The sequence below is a fragment of the Argentina anserina genome, chromosome 7 (assembly GCF_933775445.1).
Source record: "Argentina anserina chromosome 7, drPotAnse1.1, whole genome shotgun sequence".
Lineage (NCBI taxonomy): Eukaryota > Viridiplantae > Streptophyta > Magnoliopsida > Rosales > Rosaceae > Argentina > Argentina anserina.
In genome coordinates this window covers 5,805,274-5,828,540 of record NC_065878.1, presented here as the reverse complement: position 1 = coordinate 5,828,540, position 23,267 = coordinate 5,805,274, and the positions used below count along the sequence as shown (strand labels likewise).

Genomic DNA, 23,267 nt, shown 5'->3' with positions numbered 1-23,267 from the left:
GAGTCTTACTAGAGTAGTATATGACATAGGGAAGTTTATTGATTTGTTGTCCTAAGACAGAACCCATGGCATAATCAGATGCATCACACATGATTTCGAAAGGGATACTCCAATCAGGAGGTCGAATGATGGGGGCAGAAGTCAAAAGTGACTTGAGCTTTTCAAAAGCATGTAGGCATTCATCAGTGAAGACAAATGGAGCGTCTTTGGCAAGCAAACTACACAAAGGACGATAAATTTTGCTGAGGTCTTTGATGAACCTATGGTAAAATCCAGCATGGCATATGAATGAACGAATGTCCTAAACGGTCCTTGGGGGTGGAAGATTAAAAATCAAATTGACTTTGGCCTTGTCAACCTCTATGCCATTGGAAGAAATCACATGGCCTAAGAAAATACCCTTTTTGACCATAAAATGACATGCGATCGTAGACAAAGGTTCCAAAAGGACAAGTGAAAGTGGTTTATTCTTGATCCTCTGGTGTAATGAGAATTTGGTTATAACCGGAATAACCATCCAAGAAACAGTAGTATGCATGACCGTCTAACCTTTCCAACATTTGATCAATGAATGGAAGAAGAAAATGATATTTCCTCGTTATGGCATTTAACTTACGGTAATCAATGCACACGCGCCAACCAGTTTGGACTCTTATGGGAACTAACCAATTGTCATCATTTTTAACAACAGTGATACCTGACTTTTTCGGGGCAACTTGAACATGATTCACCCACTCACTATCGGAAATTAGGTAAATGACACCAAAATCTAAAAGTTTCAACACTTCAGCTCCAACTACTTCTTTCATGACAGGATTGACGTCTTTGTGATTCACTTCAGCTCCAATAACTATAATTTACCTTTTCCAAACATATTTTCTTATAAACAGAGTGCAGATTTCACTTTTAAAACAGCCATTTGTGGTTTTGCAGTATCGGTTGGACGTTTAAGTGTCATAAAACTACGTATTTACAGACAACCGTAGTACCGTACAGTCCAACCCACACACACACAAACTCTAACAAGAATCACACATGTATGCATTAAATGATGAAGTGAATAAAAAGTGGAGCATTTGAGATTTCATTTCTCTGACTACTTTTGGTCAAAATCTTAGTGGTGAAGAGGTAGACAAAATATCTCTTGTTCAGAAAGAGAAATCCGGTGGAGAACCAATAATCATACCTATAGTTCTGAAGATGGCTCAATTTGATCATAAGGTGAATACAAATCTCTTCAAAATGTTGTATGTGAATTTCTCTTTTTCAGTGTTCTTCGTTTGTGACTGTCTCTGGGTAATCTTTTTTCCTCATTGGTTAAATCTTTAACCAAGGTTCTTTCAGATTCAATTCACAAGTAACTTGGAATGTGCTCCATTAATAGGCCGTGACTGCTATTTGAAGTTCAAAATTGTTACCCTGCTCTCTCCTTGAATCGCTGGCCTCTCTATCCCAGATTAGAATGAAAACAGAACATTGATTCTTAAATATGTTTCCTTTGAATATTCGAATCATGTTTTACAGGGTGATTTTTGGAGATGATTTGTTTCGATTTCAGTGTTTTTATGTTCACCTGACAACTTCTCTTTTCAGGCTTTGCTAGGAGGAGATATGGACACGTACATTAGTGACAAATATCTAGTGCAGGTATTATTATTATTATTTTTTGTGAATGTCTATTGCAGGCAGCTAACTATTTATGTTCCCTTTTTTTTTAATATATTTTTTTATAGAGATTTTACTTATGGACTATTATCAGTCACAAGTTGTATAATCTTCTTTATTCATTTCCAGGATAAAGATAAACTGATAAGCAACTTAAAGACCATCTAGGACTATCTGCACGGGCGGCTCATGGGGTGTTCGAAATGTGCGGCGGCACATGGCCTCAACTTCCTGAGGGGCCTCTGATGGGTTTTATATTATATAGGATATAATTTTGTCATTAAAGGTTTATATTTTGTTAGATTCTTGAGATTAAGGGTTCGGCTCTTACGGTTCACATTTTCAAATGTGATGCATCATATCCCTTTTTTGTGTGCTACTTTTTTTAATATTTGGTGGATCTATGTTATTTTGTGGTCACAATTTATTTTTTCTCTGTCTCTCTCATCATCTTGTCATAATTTATATATGGGCTAACATTTATTTAGTCCTTTAACTTTGGTCTACTCATCTATTTAGTCGATTTCCTTCAATTTTAATTTATATAGTCCCTCATGTTTCAAATCCAATGCCCAAAGCCCACTCCGTCAATTCCATGGTTAGGTTAGATGATGTGGCTGTCATCTCTTCCAAGCCAGCGCCGTGTCACCCAAAACTACTGTAAACTGACCAAATTATCCCAATTCTCTATCACTATCTAAGTCTGAAACTCATATTATCGATTTGGCTATCAGACCCGCAATCCCCAAACTCCAAAGTGACTCTATTGAATCTACTTAGCTAGCGATGGTACCCCCAAACCTGACTACGGGGTGACTCGAAATTGGTAGCCGAAACCAACTCATTCCGACCAAGATAGTAGCTTTTGAATCAGAACAAAGTCGTCGAAGACAAAGCAACAATGGTGGTGAAGAATATCGAGGCATGGGTTCCTCCAGAAGGAGTCTCGATAGATTACGGCCAGTCTCTAATATATGTTGTAAAATATATGATTTTCGAATTGAATAAATTGAGGGGTTTCATAATTTAGGATTTCTGGGTTCATGGAGAATTGGTCAAGTTTGAGAATTGGTGAACTAAGACCTATAGTGTGATTGTTTCGATGACTATTGTTTGACAGAAATTATGTTTTCCCAAAACTTTGGGGCTTTCAAGGTTTTGGAGTTTATCATATTTGGGTTACATGTTACAGAAGGGTTCTTCTTCTTATTTTTTGATATAATCTTGCTGTTGATTTGGAGGGTCTTCATATAGTTTGTTGTATCGCAAGAGATGCAATATTATAGGTTTCAAAAACTGCAAGATAGTGACGGTGATATTATATATTTCTGATTCATTAGTTGGACTCCAAAATTCTGTTTTTAGGTTACTGAAGTACCTAGATTGATTCAAGCAACTTCTGAAAATGGTATACATATTCCTTTTTACTCACTCGGCTTTACATAGGACAGTGTATTCTGTAATTCCTTTAATAGCTTTAAATTATGTGTAAGGTGGTGCTATTTTCATCTCTTAAAAAAGATACTGGTGCTCTGCTTGGGTTGTGTTATCTCCTCTAGTTTGGTTGCAACTAGGAACACGCTTACATGCTTCTATATCTTTACTATCAGGTTTTCCGGATTTTTCTCATTCTGCATAACAAAATTTGAGAAGTGTCACCTGTGATTCATAGTTATGATAACAAGGGTAGACTATGACGTGATTAAGTGCATCTAGCAGATATCTTATGATCTTAATTTTGTTGTTACATATACTTTCACTAATGTTTATGTTCTATCGTTGTAGTACTTTCTGTCAGTTGTTACGAGGGTTCAAGTATGTACATTCAGCCAGTGTTTTGCATCGTGATTTAAAGCCCAGCAATTTGCTCATCAAGATCATCTCAAATTATCCATAATAGGCCAGGTAAAGGAGATGAAAAGTAGGAGAATCTCTCCAACTAGCAGATGCATAAATAGACTTTGTTTTTGTGCAACTAAGAGTTGTGTAATTTAGTTGCTAGCTGATATTTTGTTAGGTTGATCATGATTTGGTTTTAGACATATCATAATAGTTTATGAGGGGATGTAATGCTGTAAATTTAATCTTGTAGAGTTGGAGCTTTTGGATTATCTTGCTGCAAATTCTATAGCTTTGTAAAGTGACATTGATCTTATTTCAATTAATGAAAGTGTGGATTATGATTTATAGTTTTTGTTTCAGGATTTTCGATTATGTGAGCTTGTAGTTTAGCTTTTATTCATATTTGGAAAATTGTTGTGGGGTTTTGGCTGCTGTACAATTTACCAAGGTTTTGCGAAAACTTCCTTGGACCATTTTGGAGGGAAAGATGGTTGAAAAGAAGAGGGGGAGCTCAATGGGTAATTTGGTCTAGTTAACATTATTTTTGGGTGAGATGGCGTTGACTTGGTAAAGTTGACCACCACTTCATCTAACCTAACGATGAAATCTAACATAATAAGTTTTTGGGATTGAATTTGAAATATGAGGGACTATATAGATTAAAATTGAAGGAGAGGGACTAAACATATGAGTAGACCAAAATTAAGGGATAGCCTTATATATATATATATATATATATATTTTAAAACATCCAATAAAATTACTTAACAAATATAGGGCCTGAAAAAAAAATTCGCACTAGGCCTCTAAATATAATGGACCGGCCCTGACTATCTGTGCTCATTCAATTCTCAGGTATGTCTTCATTTCAATTTCAGTTCATCTCATCTCTAATTGTTCTCAAGGTTTACAGTTGGTTATTCATTTTGTTATTTGTATGCAATAGGGATTGACGGTAGTCAATATATCTGCAACAACGTTCCTGCAAAACATTGGATTGGCTCCACGGGTATCTTCTTGAGGTTCTTCTGTTAATCTATATAAGGCATTGATTTTGTGAGCCAGCTAATTGGTTCCACCTGATATAGTTGGTTTATGCTGAAATAAAATCCAAAATAAGTTCCACAATGTGGATAGAACATGAGCTGGCTACAATCCTAGCTCTTTTTTTGCTATTATATTTCTTTCCTGATAACTCCCTGGCAATGATTTGTTTTCCCAGTGTATTGAGCATGGCATTTCGTCAGTGTCCATTGAAAACATTAGGCCTGTGGAAAAGCAGAATACATGAGATTAGAGGTATATTACGATGCTCAGCACCAATTTTACTCATTTGGTAAGCCACACTTCCATGCTGGGATTGATGTTATTGATGATCAACCCGTTTGCTCTCTTGGCCAGGTACTAGTGTCTATAAAGGATTTAGCTTTTTTAAACAAATTGCAGAACAACTTGCTCTGATCTTTCAAGGCTAAATGTGAAACTAGGTTCTATCCTCATGGCATTTCTTCCAAAAGGTGATACTATCGAATTCTGACCAAGACTATTGTTATGTCAGATGACCCTTGTTCAAATTTCAGCTCTTCAATATGGGATAACCAAACAAGGAATGAGGTTCGGGAAACCTACCGGCATGTCAAATTGGTTATGTTATGTTGTATTTGCAGTGTTTTCAAGACCTACCATTTAGAGTTTAGTGTTTTCAAGACCGACCACTCTGAAGAGTGAAGACTAATGTGCTTTTGGATCATCAACTGATTTGAAACGGAGGTTGGTGAAAGTAGTTAGTAGTTAGTAGGGTGATAATAGTGGGATTGGCCGCACCCTTTTATAAATTACTTGATCTTCTTTTCAAAAATAAAAAATAAAATTACTTGATCTTAATAGAACTAGAAACATGTTCCATACTATCTATTATTCTTTATTAATCCATAAACAAAAGTACAAAGAGAAACCTCTAACACAACCAAGACCCTAAAGGGTGTAAACGAAAAGCTTGAATTGGCGCAGGAGGAAGAATTTTGAACTAGCCTTGAGGAGGACAAGCATTAGTCTGATAGCATCTGGCCGAAAGAAGTTAGATAGTTGTAGTTGTGATGCGAGTTGTTTGATGACCTTAACTGAGGACAAGATTTTCGAAGCAATTTGGTCTAGAAAAACCTTTGAATGACGGCTGATGATTGCTCAATTACTCGACATCAATATTTAACTCTGTAAGCATCGTTAGTAGTATAAAGCAAGAGAGTATCGTTCACAAACCGGGGATCCAGCCAGGGCTTAGAATAACAAACATTTAACAACGAATTCATAAATATATAAAAGATTTGATATATAGGATCGGATTCAAAGATAAAAACAGAAAATAAAACCTAAACTAATATATACATGTGATCAACCAACCAACACATAAGCAATCACCAAACAAATCATACAAAGCTAACAAAAATCAAATTCTAGTCCTCCTTTAAAAATCATGCCGAGACACTATCATGAATAACTAAGGTTGGATCATGCAATTAGGGTCCTAAGTAGTAACCTAAACACATAGACACTTAACACATTCGATTCATTCCAAGCGGTTCTAATTGAAATCTAACATGCTTATCCTACCATACAACTCCAAAGCCATGCATATCGAATTCATCAAGTATGTCACCTATTTAACCCACAATCATGCAATTCCGAAAATCATATAGAAAAGAATAAACATGTTCATAGCATAAGTCATAAATCTAACAACCTATATATCATGCTACAAGCGTATACATAACATAAAGATATCGAAATCACTCAAGAACAAGGCACGGCAAAACTAAAATCATAGAACTAAAAACCTAAAATCGCATCTTTATATAATTTGAAACAAGTACTATCTCATAGACAAAATCGAAACTAGTTTACACTACACAAATCGCATACTCATTCAAGAACAAGAAAAACCAAAAACTGAATTTAAACATAGAGGGAATCATGTTAATACTTTATCAATCAAGCGATCTCACAAAGTATAGCCGTGACTTTCTAAGGGGCTGGAACTTCTTCACAAGCGTGCTTCGAAGCTATCGATTGGTGGAGAATAGTGGAATCGGTTTTAGGATTTCTTGGAAGGGTGAGGGATTGATTCGGCAGAGCTAGGCTTGTGCTTGTGTGCAAGGTTGATGATGATTAGATGGGGAGGCCGAGCCTCTATATATAGGAGTCAAAAACATAGCTTTGCCGTCCCTTGTAGGAGATAGAATCCAATTGGGAAGCTGAAATCTTCTTTGATAGGGACTTTGATTCATGTACTCCAAATCCAACTTGATGTAGGAAACCAAATCCAATAGGGAGAACACATATGGGCTACACGGCATCTCTCCTTCTTCAACTAGGAATAGCTAGACCGACCTCTTCTTCTCCTTCTTCAACTCGGATATGATTTCCTTGTCTCACTAGGAATGCATCACGGCATCTCTCCTCCTTGTCCAAATATGATTTGTCTTTCCTGAAAAGAAATCGACGATTAAGGAGTAGGAAAGAATGAAAATAGGAAAGTAGAATCCTAGTCGAGTAAGGAATCCTAGCTCAATAAGGAGTTCTAACACTTAGCACAATTTCGTGATCAATTCATCTGAATTCGGCATAGCTCTACTTAGAACATACATATGACAAATATGAACCTAAAACAACTAAATAAGAAGCAACAAAGCATAAAAATAGGGCATATATACATTAAGAACGGCTGCAGGAAGACTAGCTCCTAGCGCCAAATCTTAATTCCAAACACGTTCGGAGAGAACCAAATTTCTGAGCAAACTCCATAACTAATCATGGTCGAACAAGTTCTGCTCAACATTCAAGAAGCATAACAGGCTCATTTGTTTGTGTGTAGTTTCAGTCTTATGCTTGAGCATCCAGCTGGAGAAATTAATTGTCGATTTGGGCTGATAGGGAAGAGTTTTGCAAACCAGTTGGAAATTACTACTGTATTTACCAGTGTCCTACATTGACAATAAGGTGTAAGCCCTTGCTTCCTGATAAGTAGTTAAACCCGCCCAAGCAAAAGATGCAACTTAATTAGTACCTAACATCTGAAAACAACTGCAGCAAGTATTAATCCATCTTAACTTGCACGGACACTGACACTCGTCTCCGTATTAGACACAATACGATACGCGAACACAGAAATTAAAAACAAATTGGACACAGACACATGGTGGACACGTCAATTAAATATTAATTTTCATATATATACTTATAAAAAAATTAATTTATAGAGTTTGAAAATATTTACATTCTTATATATATTAGAATATTCAATCATGTTAATATAAGTCATTCTACACAAGTGGTTAAATAGTTGCAAGGTAAATGAGACATCCATGGTTCGAATCTCATTGCTCACAATTTTGTATTTTCTTTATTAAATTGAGTACTTGTGTGTCCATTGCGTGTCCCATACAGGACACGTGTGTCCATAACGTGTCCCCATCCGAGATACGCGTATCCATTGCGTGTCTGTATAAGATACGCGTATCCATTGCGTGTCCATATAAAATACGCGTGTTCGGGCGTATTTTTTCATGTCCGAGCGTATCTGTGTCCGTCCGTATCGGACACGCAATACGGGGGCTAAGTCACGTGTCCGTGTAACCTAGAACTTAACAAATACATTTTGTACATGTTTGATAACAATATCTGCAACAATCTCTGGAGCAAACTCCGTTATCATGTCTTCCCTTGCTCTTCTTCCTTTGGCCTTGGCTTCGTTGACATTATCCATTATATGCCTCATTAGCAGCCGAAGCTTAGTAACAGAAGGTTTTGCTCAGAGATGTCCTTTGAAAGGCCCTTCCATTACTTCACTCATCCTATCCACTATCCACGGATAACTATTCTCCTGCGTCAAATACTCTGTAGGTCCGGACCATTATGTGGCAATCACCGGCAACGACATTGCAATAGCTTCTACCATAGGCCTTCCCCATCCTTCCCCTCTTGACGCAAGAACAAATTAAATGCATCAGTTGCCTTGTATATTCGAGGCAGATCAGACTGAGCGATATGAGTGTCAATCACATAAACTGGAGCCCAACCAGGCACTAGTTTTTCTATTCCAGATTTCTGCACGAACTCCACTATCTTATTGCTAAAGTTTGTATCACAGTGATATGGATTTGTTAAAAGACATAAAGCTACCCCCGTCTGTTGCACTGTATTCCTGTGAATATGATTTCGATAACACATCACATCCTTTCCTATATTCCCACTTGAAAATGCTCAGAAACACAAATTCTGATTTAAGTCTGGTCCTCTTCCCCATGACTCAGTTCCCTAGAGAAGCAAGATTTAATGGCTCATACTGGACTAGATCAAAGAAATTCATATCGACAGGCTGCACAATTTTGACTACCTTAGATGGATCAACCCCACTTTCTATGAGTGTAGCTACATGAAACTCAGTAGGAACCTGTTAACACCACCCCCTGGACGGGGTAATCTCCGACTTAATCACCTCTTATTCCGGCTGTTGGACCGATAGCTGGAACCCTAGTGAGCCCAGCTTGCGGGCGATTCAGTCCGGTAACCACGGTGGCTCGCCTAAATAACAGACACTATGCCCTGACGAACATTCCCACATTGGAAAAAGAGCCATACACATTTCACAATACACTTATAAATAGGCTGCCTAAACCACCTAAAAGGGGTAACATATTCCTAAGTCCTTAATTCTCGAACTTATTATGTATCAGATTCTAACTTAAGATTCGGAGGGTCAAAGGCTGGCACACCGCTGACCCTTTGACTTTAACTTGTGTTGTGTGCAGGTCTCACTGAGCTGTCACATCGGAATACAAGGTTACAAGACTAGATCCCCCAGATTTGACTCCCATAACATTTGGCGCTAGAAGGAGGGTCCTCGTCAGCAAGACTTTTTCAGCTTTACCCAATGGTGATTCCGAATGAACAAGAGAATCCACTATCACCCCGTCGGTCCATTCCCTTGGAAGCAGACACGGTGCTTTCCCTAAGACTATTCCCCGACCCGAAGCCTAGGGCCGGAGGGCCATTCCCCAACTCCTAGACCACGGTCGGGGGGTCGTTTTAAGTTCCCTTCATGGACCAAAAAACCGCACTAGAAGCTCTAAGCCGAGATGGAGTTGGAGCGCCAGACAACACGTGCTGCCCTGGCTCGCTCAACTGCGCTCGAGAAAGAACAATAGCTTCTCTGGACTGCTCTACTAGGCCACAAAAATGCAGACAAAACCCTAGAGACTGCATGACATGAAATGTCGCGACAATGGTTCCATACCCTGTATACACGGGTGCTAGTCGCGACAGAAACGTCGGCGGCGCCATGACGTCCTGGGCTACAACTCAAAACAGTGTAGATCACTGAACCACTGATCAATGATCTATTGGATGAGCCACCCTCGGTGCCACAATACGTATACCTGGACACGAGGAACCTAGATATGGACTAGTCCGGCCCGGAGGTCCCGGTGGGCCCGCCCACGCAAGATCTCCAGACATAGCTCCTACTGCGCATGAGTGATACTTTGAAGCAAAGGGCACACCTCGCCCGTTGCAGCCAGCTCGTTCACCCAACTAATGCAAATGGAGCGACCCCTATCGGGAGAGAAACCGCTCAAGGTCACCAAATACAACGAGCGTTCTGACCCATACACCCATTTCGAAAACTTCCAGTCCACCTTGGCCATCACGCGGTACAAAGACGCTCAATCATGCCACGCCTTCGAGGAAATGCTTACCGATGAGGCCTTGTTCCTCAGTCTCCCCTTGAACTCGGTGGATAGCTTCGATGAACTTACGGGCAAATTCCTTGACTGTTTTATCTTGCAGGCCAACGCTCACCATGACACCAACTCATTGTTTCGGATAAAGCAGAGGAACAATGAGAAACTCCGAGACTTTGTATCCCCGTGGCAGACCGCCACGGCGCGGTGCCATGATCTGGATTACATTATTGTCGTGGCGGCGTTTTGGCAAGCACTCATGCCGGGAGATTTCCTCTACAAGGTCAATGAGAATCCACCCAAATGGAGTAGTCGGCGGAGGCTAAGTTCCGCACTTATGGAAATCCTAATAGAGCAGGCTCTTCCACACAACCCAATACCCGAGATGATGGTCGCCAATCCGCGTGGGACAGGTTAGACCAACCCCAAGGAGCTAGCTGATAGGACACCCGACATGGGGTTAGTGGCGACAGACGCTGCGCCCGCCAGGGGAGACGAGGTGGAGCTGACCCGTATCCCACCCAGGGTCGCGTTCCCCCGGCAGGGTATATGCAACAGGGGACTCCCCAGAACATGATCTTCACGAGCCTCACCATGTCTTACGCAAACATATATGAGCGTCACAAGAATCTCTGCCAAGGCCTCTCAGGAATAGGTATGACAAAAAAGCGATCAGGAACACAGGCAAATACTACGCTTACTACGATGACTCGGGACATGACACGATTGTCTATTATACGGTGAAGTCTGCCATCGAGGAAATGGTCAGGGCCGGTAAGCTGGACCGATACAAGTCCCCAATGACGAATGCCAACGCCATACAAATCCATGGGGAGATAGCAATCTTGCGCAGCGGAGCGATCCGACCACCGCCCCACAGATCGGCAAAAAGATAGCAGACTTTAGAGCTCTACAAGCTCAGCTAGGGTGTTAAAGCCGCACTAGCTACCTAAGACACAATCCAATTCTCCAAGGAGGAAGCATCCATCCGGACCTCTCATACCGACCCATTGTTGATAAACGCGTAGGTCGGAGGGTATTAGTAGACACTAGGGTGACATTTAGCGTAATGTTCGCCAACTGTTATCACAAGCTCAAGCGGAATTGGGCGAAACTTTATAGTAACCATGACTTGTTGGTCAACTTCTCTTGGGAGGTTGTGCAGCCCCTTGTCTCCGATCGTATGACCTTATCACTTGGTTTGGGGTCGAAAAAAACAAGGATCACCACCCGGTTCCTAATATTAGATTGTCCATCCTCCTACAACATCATCTTGGGCTAGGATGTGCTATGGGGCCTCCAGTGCATAATCGTTGAGCACACGCTTATGCTAAAGGTGCCAACCCCAGGCGGCATCTTGACAATCAGAGCAGATGAGATCGATACGCTTCAGAACCATCTCGACCTCATCTCGGCTGGACGAAAACCGTATGAGATGCTACTGGTGGCTCTACCGGAAGCCATTGATGATCCACAGGATGAGGCCCGAGTACAAAAGAAAAAGGTCGCCAAGCACCCCCCGCGGGCACATCCGGCAGCAGTCGAAGACACCGAGTGGATAATTTTATCTAACGTATATCCAGACCAAAGGATTTGTATCGGGACGGGTTTAGGACCAAATTGCCAGGACCAGCTAGTAATGTATGATAGAACGTTGGTTAGAATGTCTATAATAAACCCTGTAAAACATCATCGTTAGTATAGAATAAGTAGGGATCGTTCAATCCGGGGAATCAAAGGGGACTCAAAACTTATCATGTTATTAGGGGATTTGAGATTGATTATAAAATTACTACTGAAAATAAATCCTAAATTACTTATATACAATTGATCTACCACTCATCACATTATCAAATACGAAATCTACTCATGAACATGTAAGACACGCACAAAATAACTAAGAGGCAACAAGTATATTTCGAATCAATCCAAGTTCATCTTAATTCCAATCAATTAGAGTCCGAAGCGGTTCATCTAATCGTTAAGACTTCTTATTTATTTAGAATCAACGAAGTGTTCAATCCTAACCATATGCTAAAAAGAGTCTAACTTCACGAAGCGTATTAGTTAAACACAAAGAAGCACATAAACACATTAAGTCGAACTGGAGACATATAAACATGCATGGCGTCACTCATCATGTTTAAGCATGCAAATTCCTAGAACTATCACAGCCCTATATAAGTAGCAATAATTGAGACACGAAGCGCATAACTCGATCAAAGACTACTTTGGTGAATGAAATCGCAACCCAAGAAGAGCCATGGCCGTGGCTTCCTCAAGCATTGATTTAGATGCACAAGTTCAAAGAATTAATCAAAATAAACCCTAAATATAAATCGAAAACCCTACTGTCCCTAATAATTATACACGGCATCCATACATAAACATGAGTTTATACAATCAAAACATAAAACCAAACAAGTCTGAAATTATGTTCTTCATATATATAACCAAAAAATACATTCAATAATCCATACATAGAAATCCTAAAAATCATAAAACCAAAGAGTAAAATACAAGCCATGGATGAATCACACTTTAGAATCCTTGAAGGATTCGGCAAGGATGATGAATTTGATTATGGAGGATGGAAGGGATGAACACGGTTTGTGGTGGTGATGGATGGTGCTTGTGGCTTGAATTTTCTGAATGTATTTTGGCGGAGGTTCGACTTAGCTTTGTGAATGAGAGGTGATACCAATGTGTAGGAATGACATGCTATTTATAGAGGAATAGGTGAGAGGGGCTGCATGGTAATGGGCTGATTCTCTATTTCCTTTTTCTTCTTTTCTTTTCTTCTCGATTGAATAATGAACATCTTTGTTGGTCTCATGCATTCTCCCTTCTTCTAGGCCACATGCATTCTTCAGAATTATCTCTTTGTTCTCTCCTTCCTTTTTCTTCTGTTGTTTCATTCTTTTCTTCTTCCTTTCCTTTTTATGGCCAGATGAACATTCCCTCTTTTGAGGCTGCATACTTCTTCATTTTCATCCCATTCAGAAAACTAAATTACTTTTTTCCTTTTTTCTCCTTTTGTTTCCTTCTTCTTCTCTTTCTTTCCTTAATTTCCAAGCCATTATCTCTCATTTAATTCTGAAATAAGAAAGGAAAATAATAAATATAAATCACAAATGTTACAGAAATGTCGAATAATAAAAATCCTAACCCAACTAGGTTTCCTAGTTTGATAAGGAATACTACTCTATGTACTCTCGACAATTTCTGCATTTTACACCCGTTTTAGCACCAAAAGGCAATCAACGTCACCATAGACTACTAACTCGACTCAACACTACAATAATAAGGGCTAAGTACAAATGGAGGTAAAAACATGTTAAGAACATCGCACAAAGTGCTCCTATCAATGTACCTCCGGGAACATCAGCACGTCTTTGCCTGGTCATATGCGGACATGCCCGGAATCTCCATTGACTTCATCTCCCACAAGCTAAATGTCTTAGAAGGGTCAAGGCCGGTGTGCCAGAAGCATCGGGCCTTTGATCAAGAAAAGTATTAGGCAGTTCAAGCCAAGGTCAAGTGGCTTCAGGACATCAAATTCATCCAGGAGGTCGATTACCCAAGGTGGGTCTCTAATGTGGTAATGGTTAAGAAGCCAAATGGCTCATGGTAGATGTGTGTAGATTACACCAACTTGAATCAGGTGTGCCCAATCGACAACTTCCCACTTCCCCGGATCGACCAGCTGGTGGATATGACAACCAGTTTTGGGCTATTAAGTTTTCTGGACGCCTACTCGTGCTACAACCAGATCAAGATGCACCTGGACCACCAAGAGAACACTGCCTTCGTAATTGATAAGGGTTTGTATTGCTATCAGGTCATGCTTTTCGGCTTGAAAAATGCTGGGGCGACTTATCAGAGAGCGATCATTCGGATGTTTAAGAAATAAATAGGCTAGACCATGGAGGTATATGTGGATGACATGGTCATCAAGAGCAAAACGCTGGAGGGGCATATCGCCAACCTCGACAAGATCTTCTATATTCTCCTCCACTACGGCATGAGGTTAAATCTGGCTAAGTGTGTGATGGGTGTGGCTTGAGGAAAGTTTTTGGGCTTCATGGTGAGAAAAGAGACATAGAGGCAAACCCCGAAAAGGTCCAAGCAATAATGGACATGAAATTGCCGGCAACCCAGAACGAGGTCCAGTGCCTCACCGGTCGAGTGGTGGCCCTCGCCCCTCTTTATCTCCCGCCTAACGGATAAGTGTGCACCATTTTCCAATTGCTTCGGACCCAGCACAAGAAAGATAACACATAGGGCCGAGAACAAGAGGCGACTTTTCTCCGAATCAAAGAGTATCTAGGGTCGGTCCCGGCGTTGTCGACGCCGGTGCCTGGGGAAATTGTATTCCTATACTTGGTGGTTTCTCAGACAACGGTGAGCTCCGCCTTGGTCCAACATGAGGACATCAAGGAGCTCCCGGTATATTACAATGATAAAGGTCAGAACAGCCCCGAGACCAGTACCCCAAGATTGAGAAACTCGCCTCGGCACTGATCACCACCGCCCGACGACTTCAACAATACTTTCAGGCCCATACTATCCATGTATTGACTAACCAACCACTCCGCCAGGTACTTCAGAAGCCGGAGACCTCCAGGAAATTAGTAAGGTGGGCGGTTGAACTTGTGGAATTTGACATTCTGTTCAAGCCCCGGATATCGCTGAAAGGATAGGCTGCGGCTGATTTCAGCGCTGAATTCATCCCTGCAAAAGGGGCAACATATACCAACACCGCGATAGCCGCACCGACGCTGGTTTAGGAACTCTATGTGGATGGTTTGGCCAACAAGAACTGAAGCAGTGCAGGTGTGATCATCTTCGATCTGGAGGGGAATGAATACCCCTATGCTCTGTGGTTCTAGTTCGAGGCCTCTAATAACACAGCTGAGTATGAGGCCCTGATCACCGGGATCCAATTATTCCGAGAGTTTGAAGCCGCTAACGTCCGGATTTCTAGTGACTCCCAACTGGTTGTCCACCAGGTTGATGGAAACTATCAATCCAACCTGCCTCGACTCACCTCCGAAAGTTCAACAACTTTGAAATTAAACAGATCGCCCGAGTTAAGAATGCGAGAGCGGACGCGCTTGCCCGACTAGCTACCTCTGAGCCGGGGGTGGTGATGCCCGGGGTCCATGTGGAAACTCTAGAACAGCCGAGCATCTGCCGGCCCTATTCAAATATTTTCGTCATCGAGCAAGCTCCCCCCCCATCATAGATGGGCCCCTTTGTCACATTGTTGACAACAAGAGAATTCCCGACCGATGAAACCAAGGGGAAGCGTCTAAGGCATAAGGCCGCCCTCTACATGGTCCGAGATGGTAAACTTTACCGGCGTAGTTAGTCTTTCCCCCAGCTCAAATGTTTGGCTCCGGAGCAGGGCCGATAGGTGTTAAACAAATTACATAGTGGGGTGTACGGAAACCATGCTGGAGTAAGGAACCTGGCTTTTAAAGTTCTACGGACCGGATATTACTGGCCCACGATGGACACCGAAATCAAGGACATAGTCGGGGCATGTGTGCCATGTCACCAATACGCCAACTACATTAGTCACCCATTTGTCCCACTATTGGTTATCATATCTCCAGTCCCTTTCGCACAATGGGGGCTTCACTCAATTGGGGAAGTGCCGGTCGCTCCAGGACAATTCAGGTACGTCATTGTGGCGGTAGATTACTACACTAAGTGGATAGAGGCAGAACCAATGGCTAAAATCACCGTGGACAGGGTGATAAACTTCTGATGGTGTTGTGTATACTGCCGGTTTGGTATTCCTGAGGCTTTGTCACAGATAATGGCACTCATTTCGACAATGATATGTTTAGGGCATTTGCCCGTAAGAATGACACGACCATTTTGTATGCTTCCCCGGCACACCCGCAAACCAATGGCCAGGTCGAAACCATCAACAAGCTCATCAAGCGGAACCTGAAAAAATGCCTCGACGAGGCCACTAGATTTTGGGCTCATAAACTCTTCAGAGGTGCTATGGGCCCTCCGGATGACCCCAACGACCGCCACTGGCCAATCTCCCTTTCTTTTGGCTTTCGGCACCGAGGCTGTGATCCCAGTAGAAATTGAAGTTCCTTCAAAGAGAGTCAAGGGCTACGACCTAGACACAAACGCCGCTGGCCTGCAGCTCATTATGGACTTACTTGAAGAACGCCAGGATAATGCCCATCTACGAAATATTAATGGCAAGCAACGCGTCGCTCGGCACTATAACAAGAAGGTCCACCACTGGCCCCTAGCGGTTGGTGATTGGGTGATGAAAGAGCTCAGGCCCTGGGCAGTAGGTTTAAACCCAAAAATGGGAAGGGCCCATGGAAATTATTGAAGTGGCCAGTCTGGCCACGTTCTATTTCTAGGACACATCCGGACGTAAATTGGCATACCCATGGACCGCTCAACATCTCCACTACTTCCCCAAGTAACCCCCGGGCTTATAGTTGCCCAGTGTTCATTTCTGTTACAACAGTTGATCTCCAATTTTACATATCTCTATTTTGTTTATCTCCGGATTCTCTTTGTACTATTTGTCCTACAGACTTGTGAATTAACGAAGAAATTCATGATGTGTGTGCATAGATTATCTCCATAAAATTCTCCACCTTAATTCTCTGGAACCGGAATACAACAACATTCGCCATAGTTCCAAAATAATAAGCAACTGACACGTCAAACTTGACGTGTCGACTACTTATCAACCCGAAACTATAAGGTAGTGAATGAAATAAAAATAAACTTTAAATGGGTAACTTTCAAATTAGTAAATCTTCTAGGGCAGAACTGTACATACAAAACTCACAAGGGTATTTTAATAATTTCACTCCACGATAAAACAGTAAAAAAGTAAGATTCAAACGGTAAAAACCAGGGTTTTGAACCCTTGCATCACCGATCACGATTCCGGTCAAAAATTCAACTCCGATCAAGCCAAAATCAACATGCAATTTTACCAAACGAATTGAAACGACGTTATGAATACAACAACACCAAAATCAAAGAAATTAGAGTTCGATTAATACTTCAACGAAGCACCGGAAAGAGATCACGTCGCATTTGTGATCCACCACCTCAAATCCGGCCTGCTGGGCCTTCCTCCTCACCTCCCAAGCATTTTTGCTGTCTCTCCAAGCTTCACAACGAACCCAAAAATCGAAGCTCACCTCCGGAATCGACGGACACAATCGCCGGAGTTCAAAGAACACGCCGGAAAAAACCAAAGAGATGAATAGGTGAGTTTAAGGTTCCAATAACAGGAAATAGATAGTAGATCGATTGGGTAATGATAATAGAAGAGGATTTACCAAGAGAATCTACGTAAAGTCGTCGGAGCTCAAGAATCGTCACCGGAGTTCCCTTGCTTCAAAACTCAGACTCGCCGAAAATGGGTTGCATGTCGGTTATGTGAGCACCATCGGAGAGAGGAGAGGGAGACGATCGTAGTGGTAGTGGTCTCATGGCAATGCGTCACCGGACGGCGGCGGTGTGGCCTGAAGAAGGAGGCATAGTGCCTCTCTGTTTGAAACAGAGACATGAGAGAGAGAGAGAGAGAGAGAGAGAGAGAGAGAGATAGTGAGCTCCGTGAGGGAGAAAGAGAGCGAGAGAGAGAAGAAGAAGAAGAAGAAGAAGAAGAAGAAGAAGAAGAAGAAGAAAGAAAAAGGCCAAGGAAAAGTAATGGCTTGGCCCTTTAAGCAGGAAATGAACGGCCAAGATCTCACAATCTAGAATCAACTATTCTGATTTTAAAATGAGGAAACAATTAAGAAACATTTCTAACACAAGAAAACTTTTAAAACTCGTAGAAAATAACTGAGCGCTTGTAAAATATTCTGTGAACACTCCCGAGCTCGTGGCAACGTGTAGTTTAGTACAAAAATATTAAACTGCTTATTCGACATCTCAAAAATATTAAACTGCTTACCGTGTTTTGTGTATCAGAAAACGACGAAAAATTTCAGGGGCTCAAAATTATTACCTCGGTTGGCAACATTTTGTATTGCTTCAGCATTAAGGAAATGGGGTAGATGCCTTACTCCAATTTCTCTAGCACCGCGGGAAAGCCCTAACTCGCCTCCACATCAACGTCCATCGGACCCCACTCCCGGATGACATTCTCAATCCCTTGGACCACCTCCTCATCTGTCATCTTGTTATACGGTCCAGGCTCCTTCCTCTTAGGCAACTTGATCTCCACCGTTGCTACAATACACAATTGTTCAGGCTTCTTCCCCCGGGGTGCCATCCTAATGCAACCCCCGCTCCCCCATTTCGGGGAGTACTACAGTGACCAGCAGGCTAAGAACTCCTGCCAGCATGGCTTCCCTTGCCTAAGCGCCCGGAATACTGCTATGCTCCCTAGTAGTTGCATCCACATATTGGATATGACCTACCCCAGGGCGATGTTAAGGCAGGATAACAGATATTGGACACTGAAAGCCATCGGGAGTGTCAGCCCGCATGACAACGCTTGCTTTGTAATGCAGCACGCCCCCTCTGGCGGCATGTGGATCAACTCTCCTTCAACCAACTGCCTCAGACTGATATCCATCGGGATGTCGTATACCTCACGAATGTTCTTCAGCTCCTCTGCCGTCGCATCGCGACCAGGCGGATTCACCATCTTGTCCCCCAGCCACCATCTACGGTTGTTGCCGCTGGTTCCCGTCTCCTTGTTTCCTCTTCTCTCCGCCATTTCGATACCCTGCAACAAAAGACCAAGCGGGTTACTTGACAACACTGCATCGCTCATATAGGACACACCCCTCAATTCGCACTCTCCCCACCTTATAGCCCATTCTGGTGTGTTGGCAACCAGTGAATCTGGGTGCGAGTCCTCATATCCGCAACTCCCAACAACCCCGTCTAACTTTCCCATTCGCTACAACTCCCACACAACACAAATTAGCCCACACCCATTAATCCCATCCCAAACCAGTAAACCTAAAAGAGATGGGAAAAATACCTTTGGTGGTTGTGGTAGAACTGAAGTAGCGATTTCCGTGGTTGCAAACGCCGGAGTCTTTACTTTTTTCTGATTACAGTCACCGGAAATTCATCTTTTTATCTCATCTTTCTTTTCCACAAATGAGAAATAACAAAACAGTTCACTCTCCCTCTATATATAGCCGCTCGGGCTAATCCGGGCCGTCGACCCAAAAAACCCCCAACTGTCAGATCAATGCCACGTGCCCCACTACTATAAAACCACCTCAGTTACCCACTTAACGCTCCCCACGCGCGCGCACTAACCAAAAAAACCCCGATCACTCACCTTTGCCTATACGCCATCATTGCAACTGACGTCACCATCGCTTCACTTTCGTGAAGGACCCACGCTTATTCCCTACATTAATTTTCCTGACCTCTAGGACGAGATGGCCACTCCACCAGGCGGTTTCGATCATTGCAACGGGGGATATTCCTTGCCTAAGAACTTTGGGGACTTGCCATGTTACTACAGATTAAAGCAAATCACTGACTCCGGTCACTCTCCAGATCATGGATGCTCCGAGCATGTTATTTAACCCGCGAACCTAACCTCGAGATCCTAGGTCACTCTCTAGGTCCAGGGACGCTTCGATGTTAGTTAACCCACATGCTTACTGCATTTGTTAGTTAACCCTTGTCTAACAGTGAGGTCCCGACCATTCTCCAAGTCCTAGGCCGCACTCGAGGTCGACAACGCTCGCGCACCTGGTTAACCCATACGTCCGATGCGGAGGTCCTTGACCAAATCCATAAGTGCTCCATACGGTCAGCACCATACTGGAAGGTCAGTACTTGATCCCGACATACCTAGGTCACGTCAGATCCATGGACGCCCCGAGCGCGCTAGTTAACTCATGTGCCTAGCCCTGAGGTCCTAGATTGCTTTCCATGGCCACGTATTGGCCAGCTCAGGTATTGAGTAATTTAAACTCATATATTTGTGCCGAAGATAAGATATGAAAGTCCCCACCTAAGGAACCTCAACAACCGGGGACTTGGACTTGTTAACACCACCCCCTGGAGAAGGTAATCTCCGAATATTGTTACGACCCAAATCTTTTACGATTTGTGGCGATATTAGTTTAATCTTTTACTCGAAACGAGAGTCGTACTAAGTGTGACGAATCTAAAAGTTGACTTTTCGATGCGTAAGTTTTTCGAGAAACCTTCCTTCGTGAAAGTCATAGAAATCGTCGATACGAACTCGTGGACATGCGGCACGCCTAAATCGGAGTTCGTATGTAGGAGTTACGAATCAAGAACGTAATTGGGCATTTTTAGAAATAGGTATAAATAGGGGTAAAAATCGGAATTTGGAAAAAAAAGGCTGAAAATGTCGGGTCGGGTACTGTTCACCCGAAGAAAACCCAGAAATTTTCTGATCGGCGTGCCACCGGTTCCGTTCGAACCGCCTCACCATTTCCCATCGATCGGTACTGAAATCACCGGACGCCGACCACCGTGTGGGGAGCTGCAACGATTGGAAACCCCGGTGGAGTTGGCGCCGCCGTCTCCGGTGAATTCGGAGCTCGGGGTTGCTTCTATCCGACCTAAATCCTTCCTCTAGTCCTGAATCCATGCCGTTTATAGTCAGATCGAGCCGCAAGTCGGAGTTTCGAAAGTCGACCCTCCGTCAGCATCTTAGCATTTTCAGGCCATTTCCTGGCCGATCTAGGCTTGGGTGCAAGTATGAAACTTATCTATCTTGATGTGATCTACAACTTTGATGTTGGTGTCGAGTCGATTTGAAGTGGTTGGAAAGGGTGGCGCGTAGGGCCCACGCGCAGTCACTGTGGTGGCGCGTGTGACGACGCGTGATGTAGTAATTGGAGCAAGGGGTGGCTCTGTTAGGTCTTAGTCGTTGATATGAACCCAAAGAAATATAATTTGTTGATTTTGGTTATCGAATGAGCCGTGTGGAGATGTTTAAGTTAAATGTTACAATTTCTTAATCGTTTATGTTTAATTCGGATAATTGTTGTGATTGATAATAGTTGTGGTGTTGTGTGTTTGTTGGGTAAGGTTTATGATATTAATTGTGCAAGTGTGCATCGGTTTAAAAATGCTGAAAAAGGGTGATTTGGTGAAATTGGTGTGTCGGGTGCCCATAGTAGTTTTTGTGAGCAAACTGAAATAATCTTCGTAAATGTGAACAAGAACTATGGCTTTTGATTAAGTGATATTACTGTTAGTGAGACCATGATCAAGTCTAGGAAGTTGTTATGGTTCCTACCTATCTTCCTTATTTATTTACCTTTATGGTAAAATGGTAGAAATAAAATTGGTGTGCATAGTAATTTTATTTAATTATGATGTGATCAATTTTGAAGATAAAAGTAAATAATTGAGTATCTGCCGATATTACACTATCGAATGGTATTCGTTGAAAGCGTGTTTTCGCTTTGATTTACTAAATTCTCGGATTAGACGATTATTAGTCGTCATGATTGTTTATGACTGTGGTCAAGTCATTAATGAATGTTCAGTTGAACTACGAATGGCTTGATCCCTCGTAGAGGGTACGTAGGCAGCCCAAACAAGGTTTGGGTGCAGCCGCAATTATTTTAGATTAGATTTCGGTTTGCTGGTTTTAATTTGGTTTTTTGTGCGTAATTAGGTTAGTTTTGGGACGGGTCGTCTCACATATTCTGGCCACCGGATCGATGGCCGGAACCCTAGTGAGTCTAGCTCGTGAGCGATCCGGTCTGGTAGCCTCAATGCTTGCTCGGGCATCACCATTAACATCACTTACAGTGGCTCGCCTAAATAACAGACGCTATGCGCTGGCGCACATTCCCACATTGGAGGAAGAGCTAGACACATTTCACAATGCACTTATAAATAGGCTTTCTAAACCACTTAAAAGGGGTAACGTATTCCTAAGTCCTTAACTGTAGAACTTATTTAGTACCAAATTATAACTTAAACTTCAGAGGGTCAAAGGTCGGCGCACTGCTGACCCTTTGACTTTGACTTGTGTTGTGTGCAGGTTCCACTGAGCTGGCACATCGGAATACAAGGTTACGAGGCTAGATCCCCCTGATTTGACTCCCGTAACAGATCCCAAACATGATTCATTTTGTTATAACGCTTCACGTGTTTGCGACTCACCCTATCAGTTTCAGACATGGTGCAACCAATCAATGACTTGAAGTTTGAGTAGGCAGCTGGAAGGCAAGGGGGAGTTTCAAACAATGGGGGCTTCCATTCACCAGGCTCACTATGACATATGACTATTGTGTCTTTCATATTACATTTGGTATGGTAAAGCTCAGCTACCATATCCTCTTTATATTTAGGCAATCCCTCCCAGAAATCAAGCAACTGTAGATCGCTCTATTGTAAAACCGCGGGTTGTGTTGTGTTCATGAAGGGCTAATATATGGGACCAAGTTTCTAAACTATAGCCACTACCGGAGAGAAATGGAGCATTCCACAGGATACAGTTGAGCATAAGTGAAATGGGTTCGGGTTCATGGGTTTGGACATTTTTCTTGGGTTGGTGAATAAAGTCTACAAAGTTAGTGTTGATGAAATTGAACGAGATGGCTAGGACGAGAATGAGGATGGAGGAGACACAAAATACAGAGGGTTTCAATTTCAAGTTCATGAGGTTGAAGGGTTGTTGGTTTTCTTGTCAATCCATGACAATCAATTATGTGCAAAAACAACACTCAGAGGTTAAAACATTTCCATGTCAAACTAAAAATGGCAGAACCCCCTAGTGAGTTCATAACACATGGATCAATTTCATTGATTCATATGGAAAAAACAACAAAGGAATTTGAGACCCAATAACAGTTGGACATTAACCAAAATAAAAAAGCAGATAACATCCAACTTACCCAAAGATCAGTGATCAAAGATGATGGATGAATGAATGAATGAAGAGGACATTGTGATCGGCGGTGTGGTATGCGACGAACAGAACACACTGTGGTATATAAATTAGGGAAAATTTTACAAATAGTACACCAACTTAAAACCACTAATAAT

At 42.2% G+C, this 23,267-nt stretch overlaps 1 protein-coding gene and 1 long non-coding RNA gene across 2 annotated transcripts; one reads left to right on the top strand and one right to left on the bottom strand.

The window, feature by feature from the left end:
• The first annotated feature begins 4,332 nt into the window (after nt 1–4,332).
• LOC126803316 (uncharacterized) lies at nt 4,333–4,849 on the top strand. Its single transcript, XR_007673106.1, has 3 exons — nt 4,333–4,362; nt 4,454–4,529; nt 4,730–4,849. It is a non-coding gene; the product is annotated as an uncharacterized LOC126803316 (long non-coding RNA).
• A 3,291-nt stretch (nt 4,850–8,140) lies between these two features.
• LOC126803457 (uncharacterized) lies at nt 8,141–22,881 on the bottom strand. The gene is given in 6 exon segments (XM_050531264.1): nt 8,141–8,503; nt 8,506–8,688; nt 8,690–8,956; nt 20,322–20,327; nt 22,341–22,605; nt 22,607–22,881. Coding segments are annotated over 6 exon segments (1,359 nt in total).
• Between the last annotated feature and the right edge of the window lie 386 nt (nt 22,882–23,267).